Below are 19,596 nucleotides of genomic sequence, written 5' to 3'. Positions count from 1 at the left end.
ATCAGAATGAGATCAAAACCATATCAGATTGTGAAATGAGAATCAGCCTAACGGTTATCGTTATCACGCTAGTCTGGCTGGGTTTGAACCCTCATCCTGTCTAGACGTCTTAAAAGACTAATGAGGTTAGCTAAAGGTTTTTGCGAAAGATATAATGGTTAATACTCGGGTGAAATTTTTTAGTGTAATTTCTAGCAGTACTGTAATTTCAAGTTTGTGCAGTGAAGTAAAAATCGCTTAGGATCTTAATTGTAACAAATTATAAGACGGTGCAACTATGTATTAATGATATTAACTTTTTTACAAAAGGTATATGACGTGAATTCCTATCTATTAATTGAAAATTAACCTAAGCGTAGACGCAATTTAAATATATCGTCCCATTTGGGGCAGACAAAAGTAGAAATTCGCAAAGCAAGAACTGAACGAAGTAGGTACAGTCAGAGCTGGTGAGATGCTAAAAAGATATGAACAAATTGACTATTAATAAAGGTAGTAATCAGATCATGTTGTTGTGTTCAGAACCGAACACAAATTATAATGTATTAAAACTCTTTAGGTTTTTTGCTTTTCTCTTGTCTATGAAAGGAAACAATTGAATAGAAACAGTTAAGTTGTCAAGATGTAAAAATGTTATAAGTTTAGTGGAGTTAAAATAAATTTAATACAAGTTGCAGTGAGTTGTTTTTTAAAACACACACACACACACACACACACACACACGTCAGGACGTGTGTGGTGACACGGTCAGGACCAGGGCCATTTAATTTCATATTGTCTCGCACATAAAATTGGTCCTTCGAGCCGGATGTCTTTTTCCAGGCGTTCCAGGATGTCTCGCACATGTTGAACGACTCATTCTCGTAGCTACTTTATCAGGTTTTTGTTGGCATTAAAACAAAAATAACGTTGTTACAACCTCATACAGTTGTAACGTCATGCAAGACGTATTTATTCACTAACAATCGACGTAGGTCCTTACCCCTACCGCTTACGCTGCATAAAAGTATGGAATCGATAACTGCCGCACGCGACTCTAAAGAAGACTTACGAATTCCGTGTCCAGTTCACTTCTTTGTGTTAATTTTTTAGGCATTAACGAAATAAGTCTAATTTAACAATAAGTAATTGCATACATACTCGCAAAAAACACTAATTGGCTATTGCTAGACATGCAACGATGCAGTAAGATTTTATAAGGAATTACGGTGAAATTGCGCTTATATGATACACTTGATACAGAATAGGGAACTCTATATATCTATCACCAAATTTTATATCGACCCATGGACATAGAGAAAAAAATACATAGAGTGCTCACTCCATACATCAGTTTTAGTACCAAAAAGACTATTAGCATCTAGCATCGAGTAGCGGAACTATCAGTACTGCTACTTGACAATAGATGTAGCACCGGCCGGAAAGTCTTATGCTGTTGAGATAAGACTTTCCTGTCGGTGGTCGGTGCTACATCTATTGTCAAGTAGCAGTACTGATAGTTCCGCTACTCGATGCTAGATGTAGACACTGAAATTAATAGTCTGAACTGATGTATGGAGTGAGCACTCTTGTCTTATTATATTTCTCTATGCCCGTGGATTATGATCCGGCTAAAGGATGACAATGATCCGGGTAAAGCTAGACCGAGGCGTCTGTCACGTCATTCTCTATGACGGCTGATCGGCGATCACGTGGTTTCCAAAAACGCAACACCTAAAGCTCCGGCCCGACCCCGGCGCGGACTAGCGTGGGTCATCCTTTAGCCGGATCATTGTTGATTCGAACCTACCACATTACCCCCATCAGCTCTAATCTTAACATTATTAAAGAAATTTCCGTTTTTATTAAAGCTGTGTCCAGACGAGACAATTTTTCGCCAATCTGATGAATTGTCCGATCAAATCAGGACGTGCAAACGCCGATTTGGCTCGCCGAATTCGACCGCCGATTATTACCGATATTGCAGTTAAAATGGGGTGCGGACGCAAGAATACCAATTTGTGACGCTAGTATTTTCGTTTTGGAGCATTCTTTTAACTTAGAGGGCTCACATTGGCATTGGCACTGAAAGTTCTGATCAAGACCTACCGTACTTACAATAATATTGTTTTTATTAAAACTGGTCAGGACGAGGTTACTGGATACGATTTAAAATATTGTAGTGTGACCCACTCATCCGTTATATTTGACCATAAATGCGTTCTGTAATTTTACTACCATCATAATATAAAAGTATACATACTTTTATAGGTAATTAGGTACCTACATCACGTATCACTACATAGTATAAAACAAAGTCGCTTCCCGCTGTCTGTCTGTCCCTATGTATGCTTAGATCTTTAAAACTACGCAACGGATTTTGACGCTGTTTTTTATATACATAGATAGAGTGATTTAAGAGGAAGGTTTATATATGTATAATGTGTTAATTTGTTAACGCGTGCGAAGCCGGGGCGGGTCGCTAGTAAACGTATATTACAATAAAAGGTTTGATTATACGTGCAAAAACTAGCCGCTATAAAATAAGGTATTAAAAAGTTTCGCAGCAGCTGGCAGTTTTGAACTTAAATTGATAATAAGAACGCGCTGCAGTGTCCGCGCATGCTTGGCATCGCAAGCAATCCCGGTCACCCCAGACCCCCAGAGCTATACCCGCGAAAATCGAACTTCGCAAATTGCGGGTATTTTTCTCTGTCACTCTAATTACGCCTTCATTGGAGTACAAGAGAAAGATCCCCGCAATTTGCGAATTTTCGCGATAGCTCCTCAGGACGCTTAAATCGAACATCGAAACTCGAAAATCGTCTATCTTCTTCTCTATTGAAGTGATAGAGAAGAAGATACACAGAGAAACAGCACAATCGGAAATCGTTATTATTTATTTATGTATAACGGATTTTTGATTACGGTACCCTCATAAGATTATCATTTTAGAGTCGGACTAAGCTAACTCTACTGAGGCATTTGCAATTACAAAGTGTGGTCATGTCATCATCATCATTCATTTAATTTTTTCAATGAAAATATGACGTTTATAATGACACTCACTTTGTCCTGCCAGACCAAGAAAAGTCTGCAGCGATTTTGATAGCCCACGCAGTGCAAGTGTAATTTTAAACGTCAAGCTTCTATGCATTTATGACGTGTAAATAACACTGCGTGGGCTATCAAAATCGCTGCAGACTTTTCTTGGTCTAAGCTAGCTGAGACGGACTCTAGGTATGGCTAGCTAAAAAATAGCAGTGAAACAATTAAAAATGTAAAAAAACCTACGATAAGTAGCCACTTATGAGAAACTTAGAATACTAAGATTTTAATAAAACGTTTCCGTGAGGTCCCTTGTGCCTCCGGAGCTTGGAATGGTTCCAGGTAATCCCGGAATTAGGACTCGGCTTCGGCCTTCCGATCTCTAACGTGTGCAGTAAAAGTAACACTTTACATTCTCCGTTTAAAGCACCCTCGGGACAAGATAAGATTACTTAATCTTTGGTAAAACGAGCAGAGCGCGACTGAAAAGGGAATGACGGTTACCTACAGTTTATTGGCTGCTTCCTATTTACACATTTACCTATTGTAAATGTAACTATAGGGTATTTGACTCTATTAGTCATATCAGTTACTTTTTTCGATCTGTCAAAACGATTTTGCTACTATGGAATTTATATGAAACACTAGCATGTGACGTCACAATCAAATTACCTACTCTTTATAGTTTTATACGGGTATAAAAATAGAAAGTGTGTCTATTTACCTACTGTTTATTGACTGCGTCCAGCTGCGTACACAAATTCTGATTCTTCAAAAGATCAACAAAATCAACTCACAAACTCTACTTGGATATCAGATTTCTGGACCAATTGGATCGTCGCCCACCAATCTCCCACCTGCTCCTTGAAAGACGTCCTTTGGACGGATAGGAGTCGACATCGAGCTGCAGAAAATATAATTGATATCTAAATATCTTAAGGTCAATGTGGCTAATTCTGTCATAGGACCTATTCCGTCCACGAACGTATATTTCTTAAATTTTCAATCGACGGAATAAAACCAATTTGATTTTGATTGCTGAAACTATACTTCGTTTTTTTTAGCATTAGAAATTTGGTAAACAATCTTGATGTGTCTTTTAATTGAAAAACACTTTTTAAAAATAAGTTACGGTAAATATGTAACAATTATGAATCTAATACGATCTTTTATAGTCTTCTGCTTTCATAAGTAATAGTTATTGATTTTTAAAAAGTGTTTTTCAATTAAAAGACATGTCAAAATCGCTTATCTTCTTTCAAGTTCTTTCTAATGCTAAAAAACGAACTATACAAACAATCGCTGCTTTGTCGATGAATTTATCAATTTTGTTAGTTTTTCACTTTTTCGAGTAAAACGCTAATGGACAGAATAGGCCATATGACGGAATTAGCCACATTGACCACATTAAAGCTTTGGTTTCCTCCGATAGCGGTGCCGTCATATAGCGGCCGTCTCCATACAAATACTACGACATCCATATTTAGCCGTATTATTTAGTATGGAGACGGCCGCTATATGACGGCACCGCTATCCTAGGAAAACCGATCTTTACTGCATTTTTCATGCACCAATACTAAACTAATATAAAAGCGTCGCGAATTCGAATTGTTAAAAAGATCAACAAAATCAATTCTCAAACTCGACTCGGATATCAAATTCCTGTACCAACCGGGTCGCCCACCTGCTATAGAAGCGTCCTTCGGGCGTCGCCGGCGCGTCTGAGGCGCCCGGGCCGCCCCCGGTGACCCGGCGAGACGGAGTGGCGACGTCTCGTGTCTGATTCTGTAATGTTGGGAACATTTTGTGTTTCATGTTTGTTGATTATCATTTGGTACATATTCGGGTGTTTTAAGAAGTGGTAACAAATGGGTATGTCTTCTAATGACCTTTCCAAACGTCACAAATATTCGCATGTGATTTGCAATACATTGCAGCATTTGGTCGATCGATTTAATGACTTGTTTCTACTTAGCCAGCAATGATCTAAAATCATTCTAAAATAGCATGCTATTAGTTGCAACATTCTGTAGAAGTAGAAAACTTAAAAAAGGAAGCGGAAGAGAGAATTAAACTGGTACCCACTAAGTACCTAATAAGTCATTCTTTACTTATTTGAAAGTTACAGTTCTTATAATAATAACTAGGTAGGGTACATAAGTTCTGATAATTAGAACCACCGAATCTTCTAAAATATTAAAATTACTCAGAGAAAACGAATATTACCTGATACTAAGTACCTAATATTAATTTAATGTCTCATGCATAATGTGTTTGCTCTCGGCTGTTGATGTAAGTCAGTTACCATAAAAATACTTATTAATTAGGTAAGTACCTTGTCATTAATGGGGGCCTATTTCACTCGAGAAAGTGACAGAAAAGTGTTATGTACATACCTATATTCTTGGTAATTGGCGAAATCACGTCAATTGCCACTTTGTAAATTTTGTGACGATGACTTCTAAAAGCAAAACAATAGAGCCCTAAAAATAGCTAGGTTAATGTAAGCCAAGAAAATCGTTAAACCGCAAAGGAGAGAATCACTTGTTTTTAATTCAGGGTCAATAGATTATTTTGGCTAGACGACGTGGCGACTTCAATATCCATGTTAGGCTAGACATCGTTCCCTGGCAGCCAGAAAAGTAGGCGGCTTCTGCTGCTTCAATAAATACGAAATCTTTTATTTATCTAGTAGTAAACTAGTAACAAATTCACTTTACCAAGCGCTTTTGGAAATGGACCATCTCATGAGAATGTTCGTTTGCTGATCTTAGTATATAATATGTGCCTAGGAAGGAATTGTTGACGTTAATTTTGCCGTTAGTTTCTCTTACTGTCCAAAAATGGATGACATTGATGAACTGTCGCCTGCGGTATTTCCGGGTCGATGCCACTTCAAACATTCAAGAATAGTACATTATTGTCGAGGTTCGGAAGTAGCTACTTGCAGGCTGAGGATTCGGTTTTAAACGGACGACCTTGGGAGTCCGTTTAATTGAATCCGAAGCCAGCAAGTAGCCTTCCAGCCGAGTCATATATAGTGCTTTTCTCAAAAATGGTGCAAGAAATAGAAATATTTTACAGAACTTACAGAAGCAATCGTTCTAATTTTCCATTAATTTTCACAGAAAAAATACAACCATTAAAAAAATTTGCTTGCCGCCTTTAAAAAAAAAGAAGTGTATTTTTCTGCTGAAAATACGCCAACCTATTTGAGACACCTAAATAGTCGCGGTACCAACATTAAGCCTGTAACAGACTATCGCACCGCACCGCGACCTTGGAGCGTCGCACCCATAAGTGAGAGCGAGAAAGAGATATCTGTTTCTCGCTCTCACTTATGGGTGCGACGCTCCAAGGTCGCGGTGCGGTGCGATAGTCTGTTATAGGCTTTATAATAATAAGTGCTGATCATCTGTTTGGCTGTTTAAGGGACCTATGCCTTCATTTGATATGGCCATTTGAAGTTTTAAAAAGTTTGGAACTCGTTAAATAATGGAATTTGTATGCGACATTGCAGTCCCGAAATCGAGACTGCAATGTTTTTAACTTTTTAATTTTTTGAATGACCATAAACTACGCACTTTGCGACCTATTTTTTAACCGGCAACGTCGACTTTGCCGTCCATTTTTGAGAAAAAGAGCATATTCCGTCCGTTTTAAAGGCTGCCAACGCACTTGCAACCGCTCTGGTATTACAGGACACCTGGGCAACGGTAATTTCTTACAAATGTCTCGATAACTAAAGTGTCATTCAATAGAACTTGCTAACTATGTAAACAAACCGCCATACTAAAATTGACACTGAATGTCAATTTACTAGTAACTTTTGTTTACATAGTTAGCAAGTTCTATTGAATGACCCTTTAATTACGCTAATCATTTGAAATTTGGAATATTTATAGACAAGGTTAACCCAGACGCATTGATATGTACCGGTATTATGAATCCAAGATACCTTTAGATTTACCTTATATATTTAGCAGGTAATATCACCGCCAAACTGCAAGTAAAGCCCTAGCATCCACTAGACAACCCCATTCTTAGTGATATCCGTCCTATCTCTCGGATATGGAGGGGCCGATATTGGGAGCCCATTGTGCGCGGTACCGGCGTCAGCGGAGATAAGGACTAATCGATATTTGCTGACGGTCCATCATATGCACAATATGCCCCATTTACTTATCACTAAGCTTAGATTTCTAATGTGTACTTACAAACTAAGCCTAGTGGGTATATTTTTTTTTAGCTAGATTCCAAAAAGGGGACTAACGCAAAATTATAGTTTTTATATTAATTTTTAATAAGTGCGTTACGATATGCCTAATTTAATTCCCTGGATATACGCCTTTTCCTAAATGCAATGTATCTAACTTATTTCCGGGTCTTCTTTATCTAATCTAATACCTTTAAACGAACAATTCTTGCATATTTATTTATTTATATACATATATACTTCGGGGATCTCGGAAACGGCTCTAACGATTTCGATGAAATTTGGTATATGGGGGTTTTCGGGGGCGATAAATCGATCTAGCTAGGTCTTATCTCTGGAAAAACGCTAATTTTTGAGATTTTATATGTTTTCCGAGCAAAGCTCGGTCTCCCAGATATTGTAGATTAATCCCACATTCTGAGGGTTATTTATGATGGTTTCTGTTTTCTCTTTATTTCTGAATTCAGTTACCATAGAAATTCATATTGTTAGATTCATAAAGTTACAAAACTAAATAAACCCACAAAAATCATTTTCATGTACTTAAAATGTTACCAAGTCGAGACCATATGGATCGCACTGTTAAAAAGTAATCAGCGTCACGTAGAGCTAATCTTCTAACTCTTCTACATGCCCGAACTCTACAAGCCCTAACTTCACAAACTCTACGCCTTAGTCAAAATATGTGTTATGGCCGTTGCCAGTATAACCATATGATTATAAAACACGGCTTACTTGAACTGTGTGTTTGTTCCAGCAGAGAATGAGCGGTTACGGCGGCGGCATGTCCGGTGACTCGGACGCGCTGTCGCGGCGCCTGCGCGACGCGGAGCGCGCACGCGCCGACGCCGAGCGCGCGCACGCCGACGCGCTCGCGCAGCTGCGCTCGGCACAGCGCAGCCCGCTCGACGCGCACACCGTCGACCAGCTGCAGTCGCGGGCAAGGGAGCTCGAGAAGAAGGTACAATACTACAGTAGTACTTACCTAATTACCTATAGAATAATGATGATATTGAATAATGTCTGGCCGATACTACTCGTAGTCACTTATGTACGCCGCCGACAATTAACAAGCACAATTTACACAAACAAATACAGAACACCGATTGTAAACAGGCGGCGTTAGAAACAGTGCGGTGCGAGGAGCTACAACTCGAGCTGTCGGCATCTCTGCGCGCGCGCGGCGCGCCCACCAGCTCCTGGAGCCAGCACCAGCAGTCGCACCAGCAGCCGGCCTCCGAGATCGAGCGCATCATGGCCAAGATCGAGCAGGACAACCGCATCCTCGCCGAGCTCGAGCACACCCGCTCCACCACGCACGGTAGGTTGCACAGATGTAAGTATCCATAGCTTTTTTTATTTTGTAGAGTTAAGCTTAGATGTAAGATGCTTTATGTAGATTAGAAGCATGCTAGTGATGGGATTTTCCCATCTTTGAGGGCCACAAGATATTTCATAATCTTGTCGATATAGTTGGTATCTACTATATTATTCCATCTTCAGTATGTCATCATCTTCCTCGCGTTGTCCCGGCATTTTGCCACGGCTCATAGGAGCCTGGGGTCCGCTTGGCAACTAATCCCAGTAATTGGCGTGGGCACTAGTTTTTACGAAAGCGACTGCCATCTGACCTTCCAACCCAGAGGGTAAACTAGGCCCGTATTGGGATTAGTCCGGTTTCCTCACGATGTTTTCCTTCACCGAAAAGCGACTGGTAAATATCAAATGATATTTCGTACATAAGTTCCGAAAAACTCATTGGTACGAGCCGGGGTTCGAACCCGCGACCTCCGGATTGCAAGTCGCATGCTCTTACCGCTAGGCCACCAGCGCTTGACTCCATCTTCAGTATGTAACAGTATGAAATACCAATTCAATATTCGTCTTACTTGATTTCTAGAATGTTCAGGGTCTTGTGACAGACAATACGAGTACATACCTATTCAATTGGCACATTAGATTTGTAATGACCAAAAACTTCATTGTCATTAAGTTCTTTACAATCTTAAGTTGCCTTCAATTTTACTACCATATATATATGTATTCAAACAAAGTTCTTCTTCTCATGGCCATGTCATTTGGTCCAGGTATGCAAACGAGTGGTTCCAACCAAGCGCTGGGGGACTTCCATTCCCCGGCGCCGTCGCCGCTGCCGCACTCGTACACGAGCGCGGGGCACCACTCGGTCGCCATCTGCCAGAGCAACACCATGCCCACGCTGTCCTCGCTCCATGCCACCGGCCAGTTCACGGCGCCCAGCTCCAACTCCGTCGCCTACTCCATGAGCGCGCACAACCCAACCTCCTATACGAACCCTGTATCTGCCTACTCAACAAATACCTACGGACTGACGAATCCCAGTCACCAAGTCACCTTCACAAACCCTGTCACAGCCCCACTTGTCAACAACATCGGACAAATATCCAGCACTCTAGCGGGACTACAGAGCAACTTGCAAAATATGACTGGCAACGTATCGGGCATAAGTTTAGGAGGAGGCTTGACCGGATCGACGTTAACAGGAACCATGGCGGGATCGGGGTTGACGAGTTGCTTGAACAATGTGCAGACCAGTTTATCTGGAGGATTGAGTAACACTCTTGGAGGAATGCAGTCGACGTTGACTGGAGGGTTGGGAAACGCCCTTTCGAACCTGACGACTGCCACGCAACTGGGAGGATTAAATACTAGTCTGACTGGCACTAATGTATATGGTGCTGGTACTGGAACCTACACAAATCCGTTGCTGTCTAGTGGAATAGGAACTAATACTATGAACATTAAACTGAAGCCGCTAGATGAAATAGACCTCGGGATCGGGAGATACGGGACGACCGCGTCAGGCGTGGGGCGAGTGGCGACGCCCGTCACGCCGCATCAACCCGGGTGGAGCTTAGGATTAGATAGCCAATTTGGAACTGATAGATTAGGTGCATTAGATTCGGGTTTCAGCCATGACCGAAATCAAAGAGCTTTGTCTAGAATCATGCCTAACTCTGGATTGGAAATGGATAGTAAGTTTTTTTTTCATGTCATCTTGATTTATTTACTATTGATAGTGCTTTGACTAACAATGAATGTCTGTTTCAGTTCGAAATACACATTATATGAACGGCACCGCCCCAAGTCAGGAGGGTCAGGTGGACATGCTGGACATTCCTGGGAAAGGGCGTTGCTGTGTCTACATCGCCCGGTTTTCCTACGATCCACCAGAGTAAGTATTATTGCTAGTTATAGACTAAGAAAAAATATAGTAGACTACGGAGTAAGTTTTACTTACTAAGCGATTCAGAATGTCAAAAAGCATTTGGAGCATGTCCAAATATTGGGACAAAAGCTACTGCAAATATTTATATGGAGATACCGCCACTTGTGTTATAGGATGTGCCAAAGCCAATAATCCAGGCCTCATTGATCATTTGCTTAAAGTATCCGTTTTAAATAATTTATCCCCTTGAGAGCCTTGGCCCACTAGCGTTTTTCGTCGGCTGCATAGCGGCGCGTCCAGGCGAAATCTTTCCTCGTGTTCTATTTTTAATGGCAGAGTGCCAAGACTGAATGCTTTGGAAGATTCGACTTTCTATTGCATACAGTCCGCCGAAGGGGACATACTCGTACACTAGCATCTCACTCAAGAAATAAAATTGTGCTTGGGTTTTTGAACGATTAAAAAACAAACGATAAATATCAGTTAGTGGCCGCTGACATCGTCAATTACGTGATTTCACTGCTGATATAATTTATTTCTTGCAGCATCGAGAGCGCGGAAGGGGAGCTGTCCGTGAGCGCAGGAGACTATCTGCTGGTGTGGGGGCCGCCGGATTCGAACGCCGCCATGCTGGACGCCGAGCTGCTGGACGGACGCCGCGGCCTCGTGCCCGCCAACTTCGTCCAGCGGCTTGTGGGTGACGACTTATTAGAATTCCATCAGGTACGTGACTAACTTGTTAACCATGCATGTACTTAATGTCTTCCAATACTATTAGCTATCTATAAAGTAAAATTCTGTAGAAGCCATGGTGTCTTGTAACAGAAACAGAGCCCTATACAAGTTAGCACTACACAATTCAGTAAGGTTAAATATCTTACGTAGTGCGTAAAAAATGTTTGCTTCAAATCGAACTTTGCAGTTCATATGTCAAGTTACCTGATGTTCCTAAAGTTCTGGGTCGTGTTCCACTTTCCACTGGAGGTTGTGAGTATCTCTGGTTAGGCCGTTGCCCGCTAGTAAACTTTTAAACTGAAATAATGGTAATGATGACGTTACCTTTCTACAGGCTGTAGTAGCCACACTCCGAGACGCCGACGAATCGGCGACGACCGCCATCAGCGACCTCTCGCTCAGTCGCGACGTCGCGCGGCTCAGCGAGGTGGCCGACCTCAGCGAGGGACCTGAAGATGACGACAACGGTAAGCTCTAGTTCCGACTTGCTATACTTAGAGAGATCATTAATATCGATTCATACAGTGTAAAGCTTTGATTACAGATTTGAATTCAATTTTCATCCACACAAAGCACATATCCGATATGCATGTTTTGGAAATTTTACCAATTAACGATAATTTTTGTGAATATAGTTTGTTGATTTGTGAATAATTGGCATACAAATAATAATGTAGTAAATTATTCTGCAGAAAAAAATTTAAGAGCACTATACTAGGCTAGTAGCTTTTAGCAAGCAGTAACCTTTACAAAAACGAGCCATTTTACACATATTTAGAGTTGCAAAGCTTTTCTAGATAGTCATTTTGGCGATCATGACCACATTTACAGTGTACCACGACAGGTTGACTGTAGCATAAATAGAAAGACATTTTATAACTGTCATAGCTTTAGCATTAGACATAGCCATCTACAGCGATACCTTTATCTTCCCCTGGACCGCCGCACGCTTCGCATGTCCCCGCACTTCGCAATTGCGATTCACGCCAGCCGAGCTGTTTTTCTCGTCGCTAGTCCCGGCGCCGCGGCAGCTGACCCTGGAGCGGCAGCTCAACAAGTCCGTGCTCATCGGCTGGACGGCGCCCGAGGGCGTCCAGCAAGCCAATATCGAGAGCTACCATGTGTATGTGGACGGAGTCCTGAAGACAACCGTGAAGGCTTCGGAGAGGACACGCGCGCTGGTTGAAGGAGTCGATTCTAATCGGGTGAGTGTCTTTTGTTTATCATCGATTAGGATTCAGATTAAAATGAAATATGAATAAATAGCTGTTGCCCGCGACTTCGTACGCGTGGATTTGTATATTGGTGGTTATATATTCTACATTAGCTTAGAACATTATGCAGCAAGAGATTGCGGTAGGACGGTTAATCATTTCTTAATTATTAATATTATACGACGCATGAGACTTGTCTTTCACAACCTACGAAGTTTCAAGCCCCTAACTGAATAAAATTGTCCTCGATGTAATCCCTCTAAACCCCCTTAGAAGATTTTCATGTCCTCTATTTAATAAAAACCTACTACCTAACTACCTATTTACGAAGTTTCAAGTTCCTAGCTTTAAATAAAATTTGCACCCTAAGACGAACTTTCATCCCCTTTTTAACCCCCTTAGGGGTTGAATTTCCAAAAACGTTGCAATTACTTTTTTTGTAATCGGCTATTATGCCTTTCTAAGAAGTTTCAAAGCATTTGTAATGGATTCAAACTTTCAACCCCTGTTTAACCCGTTAGGGGATGAATTATACAAAACGCTGAAATTACTTTTCCTGTATTTTAATAATATCCCGAAATACAAAGATTCAAGTCCCGCGTTCGAAAAAATGTTTGATATCCATACAAACTTTCAACCCCTTTTTCACCACTTTAGGGGATGAATATTCAATAACGCTGAAATTAGTTTTCTTGTATTTTAATAACATATATATTTACGAAGTTTCAAGTTCCTAGCTTAAAATAAAATTTTAACTCCATACAAAATTTCAACCCCTTTTTAACCCTGTTAGGGGATTTACAAAACGCTGAAATAACTTTTCCTGTCTTCTAATAATATCCCCAAATACAAAGATTCAAGTCCCGCACTCTCAAAAATATTTGATATCCGTACAAATTTTCAACCCCATGTTTTACCACCTTGGGGGATGAATTTTTAAAAACGCTGAAATTTGTTTTCTTGTATCTTAATTTAATACCTATTTGCAAAGTTTCAAGTTCGTAGCTTAAAATAAAATTTGCACCCTAAGACGAACTTTCATCCCCTTTTTAACCCCCTTAGGGGTTGAATTTCCAAAAACGTTGCAATTACTTTTTTTTGTTATCGGCTATTATGCCTTTCTAAGAAGTTTCAAAGCATTTATAATGGATTCAAACTTTCAACCCCTGTTTAACCCTGTTAGGGGATGAATTTTACAAAACGCTGAAATTACTTTCCTGTATTTTAATAATATCCCGAAATACAAAGATTCAAGTCCCGCGTTCGAAAAAATGTTTGATATCCATACAAACTTTCAACCCCTTTTTCACCACTTTAGGGGATGAATATTCAAATACGCTGAAATTAGTTTTCTTGTATTTTAATAACATATATTTTTACGAAGTTTCAAATTCCTAGCTTAAAATAAAATTTGAACGCCATACAAACTTTCAAGCCCTTTTTAACCCTGTTAGGGGATGAATTTTACCAAACGCTGAAATAACTTTTCCTGTCTTCTAATAATATCCCCAAATACAAAGATTCAAGTCCCGCACTCTCAAAAATATTTGATATCCGTACAAATTTTTAACCCCATGTTTTACCACCTTGGGGGATGAATTTTTAAAAACGTTGAAATTTGTTTTCTTGTATCTTAATTTAATACCTATTTGCAAATTTCAAGTTCGTAGCTTAAAATAAAATTTGCACCCTAAGACGAACTTTCATCCCCTTTTTAACCCCCTTAGGGGTTAAATTTCCAAAAACGTTGCAATTACTTTTTTTGTTATCGGCTATTATGCCTTTCTAAGAAGTTTCAAAGCATTTGTAATGGATTCAAACTTTCAACCCCTGTTTAACCCGTTAGGGGATGAATTTTACAAAACGCTGAAATTACTTTTCCTGTATTTTAATAATATCCCGAAATACAAAGATTCAAGTCCCGCGTTCGAAAAAATGTTTGATATCCATACAAACTTTCAACCCCTTTTTCACCACTTTAGGGGATGAATATTCAAATACGCTGAAATTAGTTTTCTTGCATTTTAATAACATATATTTTTACGAAGTTTCAAGTTCCTAGCTTAAAATAAAATTTGAACGCCATACAAACTTTCAACCCCTTTTTAACTTTGTTAGGGGATGAATTTTACCAAACGCTGATATAACTTTTCCTGTCTTCTAATAATATCCCCAAATACAAAGATTCAAGTCCCGCACTCTCAAAAAAATTTGATATCCGTACAAATTTTTAACCCCATGTTTTACCACCTTGGGGGATGAATTTTTAAAAACGCTGAAATTTGTTTTCTTGTATCTTAATTTAATACCTATTTGCAAAGTTTCAAGTTCGTAGCTTAAAATAAAATTTGCACACTAAGACGAACTTTCATCCCCTTTTTAACCCCCTTAGGGGTTGAATTTCCAAAAACGTTGCAATTACTTTTTTTTGTTATCGGCTATTATGCCTTTCTAAGAAGTTTCATAGCATTTGTAATGGATTCAAACTTTCAACCCCTGTTTAACCCTGTTAGGGGATGAATTTTACAAAACGCTGAAATTACTTTTCCTGTATTTTAATAATATCCCCAAATACAAAGATTCAAGTCCCGCACTCTCAAAAATATTTGATCTCCGTACAAATTTTCAACCCCTTTTTTACCACCTTTGGGGATGAATTTTTAAAAACGCTGAAATTAGTTTTCTTGTTTTTTAATTTAATACCTTTTTACGAAGTTTCAAGGTCCTAGCTTAAAATAAAATTTGCACCCCAGGACAAAGTTTCATCCCCTTTTTTACCCCCTTAGAGGTTGAATTACCTAAAACGACGCAATTACTTTTTTTTGTCATCGGCTATTATGCCTTTCTAAGAAGTTTCAAAGCATTTGTAATGGATTCAAACTTTCAACCCCTTTTTAACCCTGTTAGGGGATGAATTTTCAAAAACGCTGAAATTACTTTTCCCGTCTTATAATAATATCCCCATATACAAAGTTTCAAGTCCAACACTCACAAAAATATTTGATCTCCATACAAACATTCAACCCCTTTTTCACCACCTTGGGGGATGAATTTTCGAAAACGCAGAAATTAATTTTCTTGTTTTTTAATATAGTACATTTTTACAAAGTTTCAATTTCCTAGCTCAAAATAAAACTTGAACCCCATACAAACTTTCATCCCCTTTTTAACCCCCTTAGGGGTTGAATTTCACAAAATCGCTTCTTAGCTCTTGTACACTTTATAAATGCAACCTAGTGTCCAAATTTCAACTTTCTAGCATTTGTAGTTTCGGCTCTGCGTTGATGAGTCAGTCAGTCAGTCAGTCAGTCAGTCAGTCAATCAGTCAGGACACGTGCATTTATATATATAGATGTAATATGCTATACTATACCTACTCTTACACGTACCTATACTTGAGTTGATACTTGATGCAATCAATATAAAATTACGCTTAGATATGCCCTATCCTGCCGCTAGTTCTATTTCTAAGCATAGATAAGACGTAAGTATACGAGACGTACGATAGCTTGTGTATGATCGTTCAATAAAGCACATTTGAATTTCCAAGGCATTCCCGGTTGGCAGGGTAAAAATTGTACAAATATAATATAGACTTTGTCACGTACTTTGCTTAATCATCGCCAATGGTCCCTAGCAAATAGAACGTCAAATTTTCAAACTGATTGTAATGCGGTAGTTCATCCAACCGACTGCGCCAACTATGTCTATGGCAATCATACATAAAAACACCTACCGTTTATAAAGCTTGACCATCAAAACGTTATGTCGACCTTAATTTTATACACTATTTATTAATAGGAACGTATTTTGTCCTATTTATATGGTAAAATATCAAAATTGATTCGAAGCACACTTTTCGTTTCCAATTTATATCAGAATATAACGTTCCAATGGGCAAACTCTAATCTGAAAGTGATTTATTATTTGCGTGTGTGAGGTTTGACTTTTTATTTTCTGTGGATCATAAGTTTACCTACATTAGCTATGTATTTTCTGCGGTAAATAGCTACGCTTGGTCAGTAGTGTCCGGAAAACATTCTAGCTAGAGGCTATTTCAACGTAGTCCTCAGAGTTGGTAACGTAATTAATTGTAATCTCGAGTTCCCTTGAGAATATTTTTACCTTTGCTCACTATAGGTGTAGAGTAAAGAGTGTTAGTATTCCCATTTTAAAAAGAGTTTTTACCGTTGGATATCTACATGAGTCGCCACGTCAATAAAATACCAGGCGGGTTAATGAAGTTCTGTATCAGTTTTAAAATTGAAAAGTGTCATGTAGATATCTGGATAATTATTCAAATTATAGTTTTCAAAGTAATGTAATTAGAATTGTAGTTTGGTTCGATAGTGTATTTTGCTTTTAGAATTAGGTAGTACAAATTTCGAATACGTCACGGGGTGTTGCAGCGAATTAGGATTCTGACATAGGAAAATGAGAAACTATAAGAGACTTGTGTCTTAAGAACCACGCTTTACACACGTGTTCTTAAGAATTACGCTTTTTCCGAAAGTCTACATAGTATTTTTATCCACAAAATTGGATTCATGGACCTAGTCGATTGTGCTATCTCTTAATGTTTTGATTTTCCTTCACTGTCCTATATGCTTAAAAAAAAAATTACATAGCCGACGTGACCCAAGAATTTTCCTAGGACATTGCCAAATTTTACGATGCTACTTAATCTTCTAGTTACCTACTCATTTAATACAAGGGCATTTTCACTTAACTGATGTGTACCATTAACGGCCAGTTAGCAATCGTCACAAAACTGGTCAATGTCAAATTCCATAAATTTTGACAGGAATTTGGTTAGACGTAACTGAAACACGACTTAAGTCGCGCTATAAAGTACAAGTTAAAATGAAATTGCCCACATTCGAAGTCTGCTGCAACAAACTGTCTGTCCGTCACCGTAAATACTTTCGCAAAATTTTATTGTAAGTATGGGAAAGGTCAGTTCCTTGCTGGCTAACTGTCAGTCCATAAATTATGTTTGGTGCGACTGGCCGTTAGTATGGTGTCACAGAGCTTAAAGCACTAATAGATGGGCGTACCGGGCCACGAATTCAGTCCGGTCAGCATATCTTTTTCTCGCTCTAACTCGTAGCTGCTAAAGGACGTACAGCGAACCACATTGCACTCTTCCGAACAGGCCTCGGATCGGATAATTTTTTTATCGATTCGTTAGCGTTCTCGTTTTACGAATTGTGTCATGGCTAGGCCTTCAGGCCCGGTACATCCGTCTATTAACACTGTAACACGCAGCAACAAATCTGCAGAATACCTTGTTAATCATGATTTAATTTCTAGCCGCACCGCATCAGCGTGCGGTCAGTAACGGTCACGCGGCGCACGTCTCGTGACGCAGCCTGCACCATGGTGATCGGGCGGGACACGGCCAACATGGGCCCGACTTGCGTGCGCGCCAGCGGCGTGACATGCTCGCAGGCTGTTATATCCTGGCTGCCGGCTAATTCGAACCATCAGCACGTCGTTTGCGTTAATAATGTTGAGGTTAGTCCAACTCAAGAAAGATTTCTCCCTGTGTTATTTTGGCAAAATAAATATTACTATTAATTAACTGTTACAATTCAATGTGTACAATTCTTACAGGTTCGAACAGTGAAGCCCGGAGTGTACCGCCACACGATCACCGGTTTGTCTCCAAGCACACAATATAGAGTAACGGTCCGAGCGAAACACTTACGAGCCGGACCGCCTTCTGGTATACCTACAGAAGAGGCCCCCGGGGCCTACACGGACTTCCGGACGCTCCCCAAGGGCCTCCCTGACCCGCCCGCCGAGATCATGGTACGTGTACCCACGACTTGCCACTGGCATGAAGTGTACCAAGCATGCTTTAACCCAAATTTATGTACACACACACATTCCCCGCTCGCTGATATTGTAACTTATTTGTATGTAATTGTATGTATTCATTTCGGGCATTCCAAAACATGATGTGGGCAATGGACAATTTCATTGACTTGGATATTTAAGAAGTGAGCACACGCACTATAAGTCAGCTTCCAACGCTCCACAAAGTGTGTGATGGACAAAATACTTATTTATATACTTATACACGAAAACTAACACAACCCTATTTATTTCAAATAATAAACACAACCTCAAAGCACACAGCACGCCCGACCGTTTCGAGGATGTCGCGTCAATCGCAACCATAAATCCAGCTCACCTACAAAATTCAATCGATGGTTCCTTCCCTGTGTCGTTTAGCCTAGCGCCCCCGCCTCTGTCTCTTCCGTCGATGTGGCTTGTTTATGTGTTCGAAGCTGGTCATGCGATAGAAATATTGTCAAAACCCAATTGGCTAGCATGAGGAATATTCGGCTGGATTGTTGGTGGTGATTGGTGCGGTGTCGCAGGTGGAAGCGGGCCCGCAGGACGGCACGCTGCTGGTGACGTGGCAGCCCGTGCTGCGCCCGCCCGCCTCCGGGCCCGTCACGGGGTACGCCGTCTACGCGGACGGCAAGAAGGTGACCGACGTCGACTCCCCCACCGGGGATCACGCGCTCATCGACATCGGAAAGCTGATCGGCCTCAATCCCAAATGTGTCACAGTGAGTACGGTTCGATGTAGCTTTATGGCTTACCGGACGCTACGTTTTGGCAATATTTTATCCACTTTCTACTTATCTAAATATATTTATCTACATACTAAAAAGAGCACTTGAAAATATATTTTAAACATATATAACCTGCACAGAAATCGCGCTGAGTAAATGTATTTTTTGTTACCTTATTTTTATTGCTTCCAGGTTCGTACAAAGTCTCGCGACAGTCAGTCGGGAGACAGCGCGCCAACTCCGATCCCGCCAGCGGTACTGCGCGGGGTCGTGAACCGTGGGCCTCGGGGCCCCATGGGTCCTATGGGCCCTATGGGCCCTATGCCCCCGGGACAGCAACAAGGCTTCCGTGGTCAGCAGCGCCCGCAGCCCTACCAGCAGCACCAGCAAGTGCTAGAACACGACGAGAACCTCTCGGATAAGGAGATATTCCCCTCCGCCAACCGACACGATCCGCATGCCGCTCAGGTGACCTTTTAATTCTTTACTAACTTTGCAAACAGATTCATTATTCATATTAATGAATTTAACAGTTCAAAAGAAACTCTTAATACACTTGAATACTACATGAATTAACGTATTTAATAAAATGCCCCTTAGAATTAC

The 19,596-nt window shown here is 40.3% G+C and overlaps 1 protein-coding gene across 1 annotated transcript in view; it reads left to right on the top strand.

Moving 5' to 3' along the window:
* Positions 1-19,596, top strand: part of LOC134656783 (RIMS-binding protein 2) — a 37,534-nt gene that overhangs the window by 7,394 nt on the left and 10,544 nt on the right. The window contains exons 2-12 of the mRNA XM_063512307.1: positions 8,001-8,204; positions 8,360-8,564; positions 9,331-10,257; positions 10,334-10,457; positions 10,997-11,174; positions 11,521-11,653; positions 12,201-12,391; positions 17,714-17,917; positions 18,017-18,214; positions 18,790-18,984; positions 19,183-19,458. Of these exons, the coding sequence (XP_063368377.1) occupies positions 8,007-8,204; positions 8,360-8,564; positions 9,331-10,257; positions 10,334-10,457; positions 10,997-11,174; positions 11,521-11,653; positions 12,201-12,391; positions 17,714-17,917; positions 18,017-18,214; positions 18,790-18,984; positions 19,183-19,458 (2,829 nt within the window). The 5' untranslated portion in view covers positions 8,001-8,006. The remainder of the gene's footprint in view (positions 1-8,000; positions 8,205-8,359; positions 8,565-9,330; positions 10,258-10,333; positions 10,458-10,996; positions 11,175-11,520; positions 11,654-12,200; positions 12,392-17,713; positions 17,918-18,016; positions 18,215-18,789; positions 18,985-19,182; positions 19,459-19,596) is intronic.

This window comes from Cydia amplana, chromosome 19 (genome assembly GCF_948474715.1).
Source record: "Cydia amplana chromosome 19, ilCydAmpl1.1, whole genome shotgun sequence".
NCBI lineage: Eukaryota > Metazoa > Arthropoda > Insecta > Lepidoptera > Tortricidae > Cydia > Cydia amplana.
Note: the sequence above shows the minus strand (reverse complement) of the source record. Positions and strands in the feature narration are given on the sequence as shown.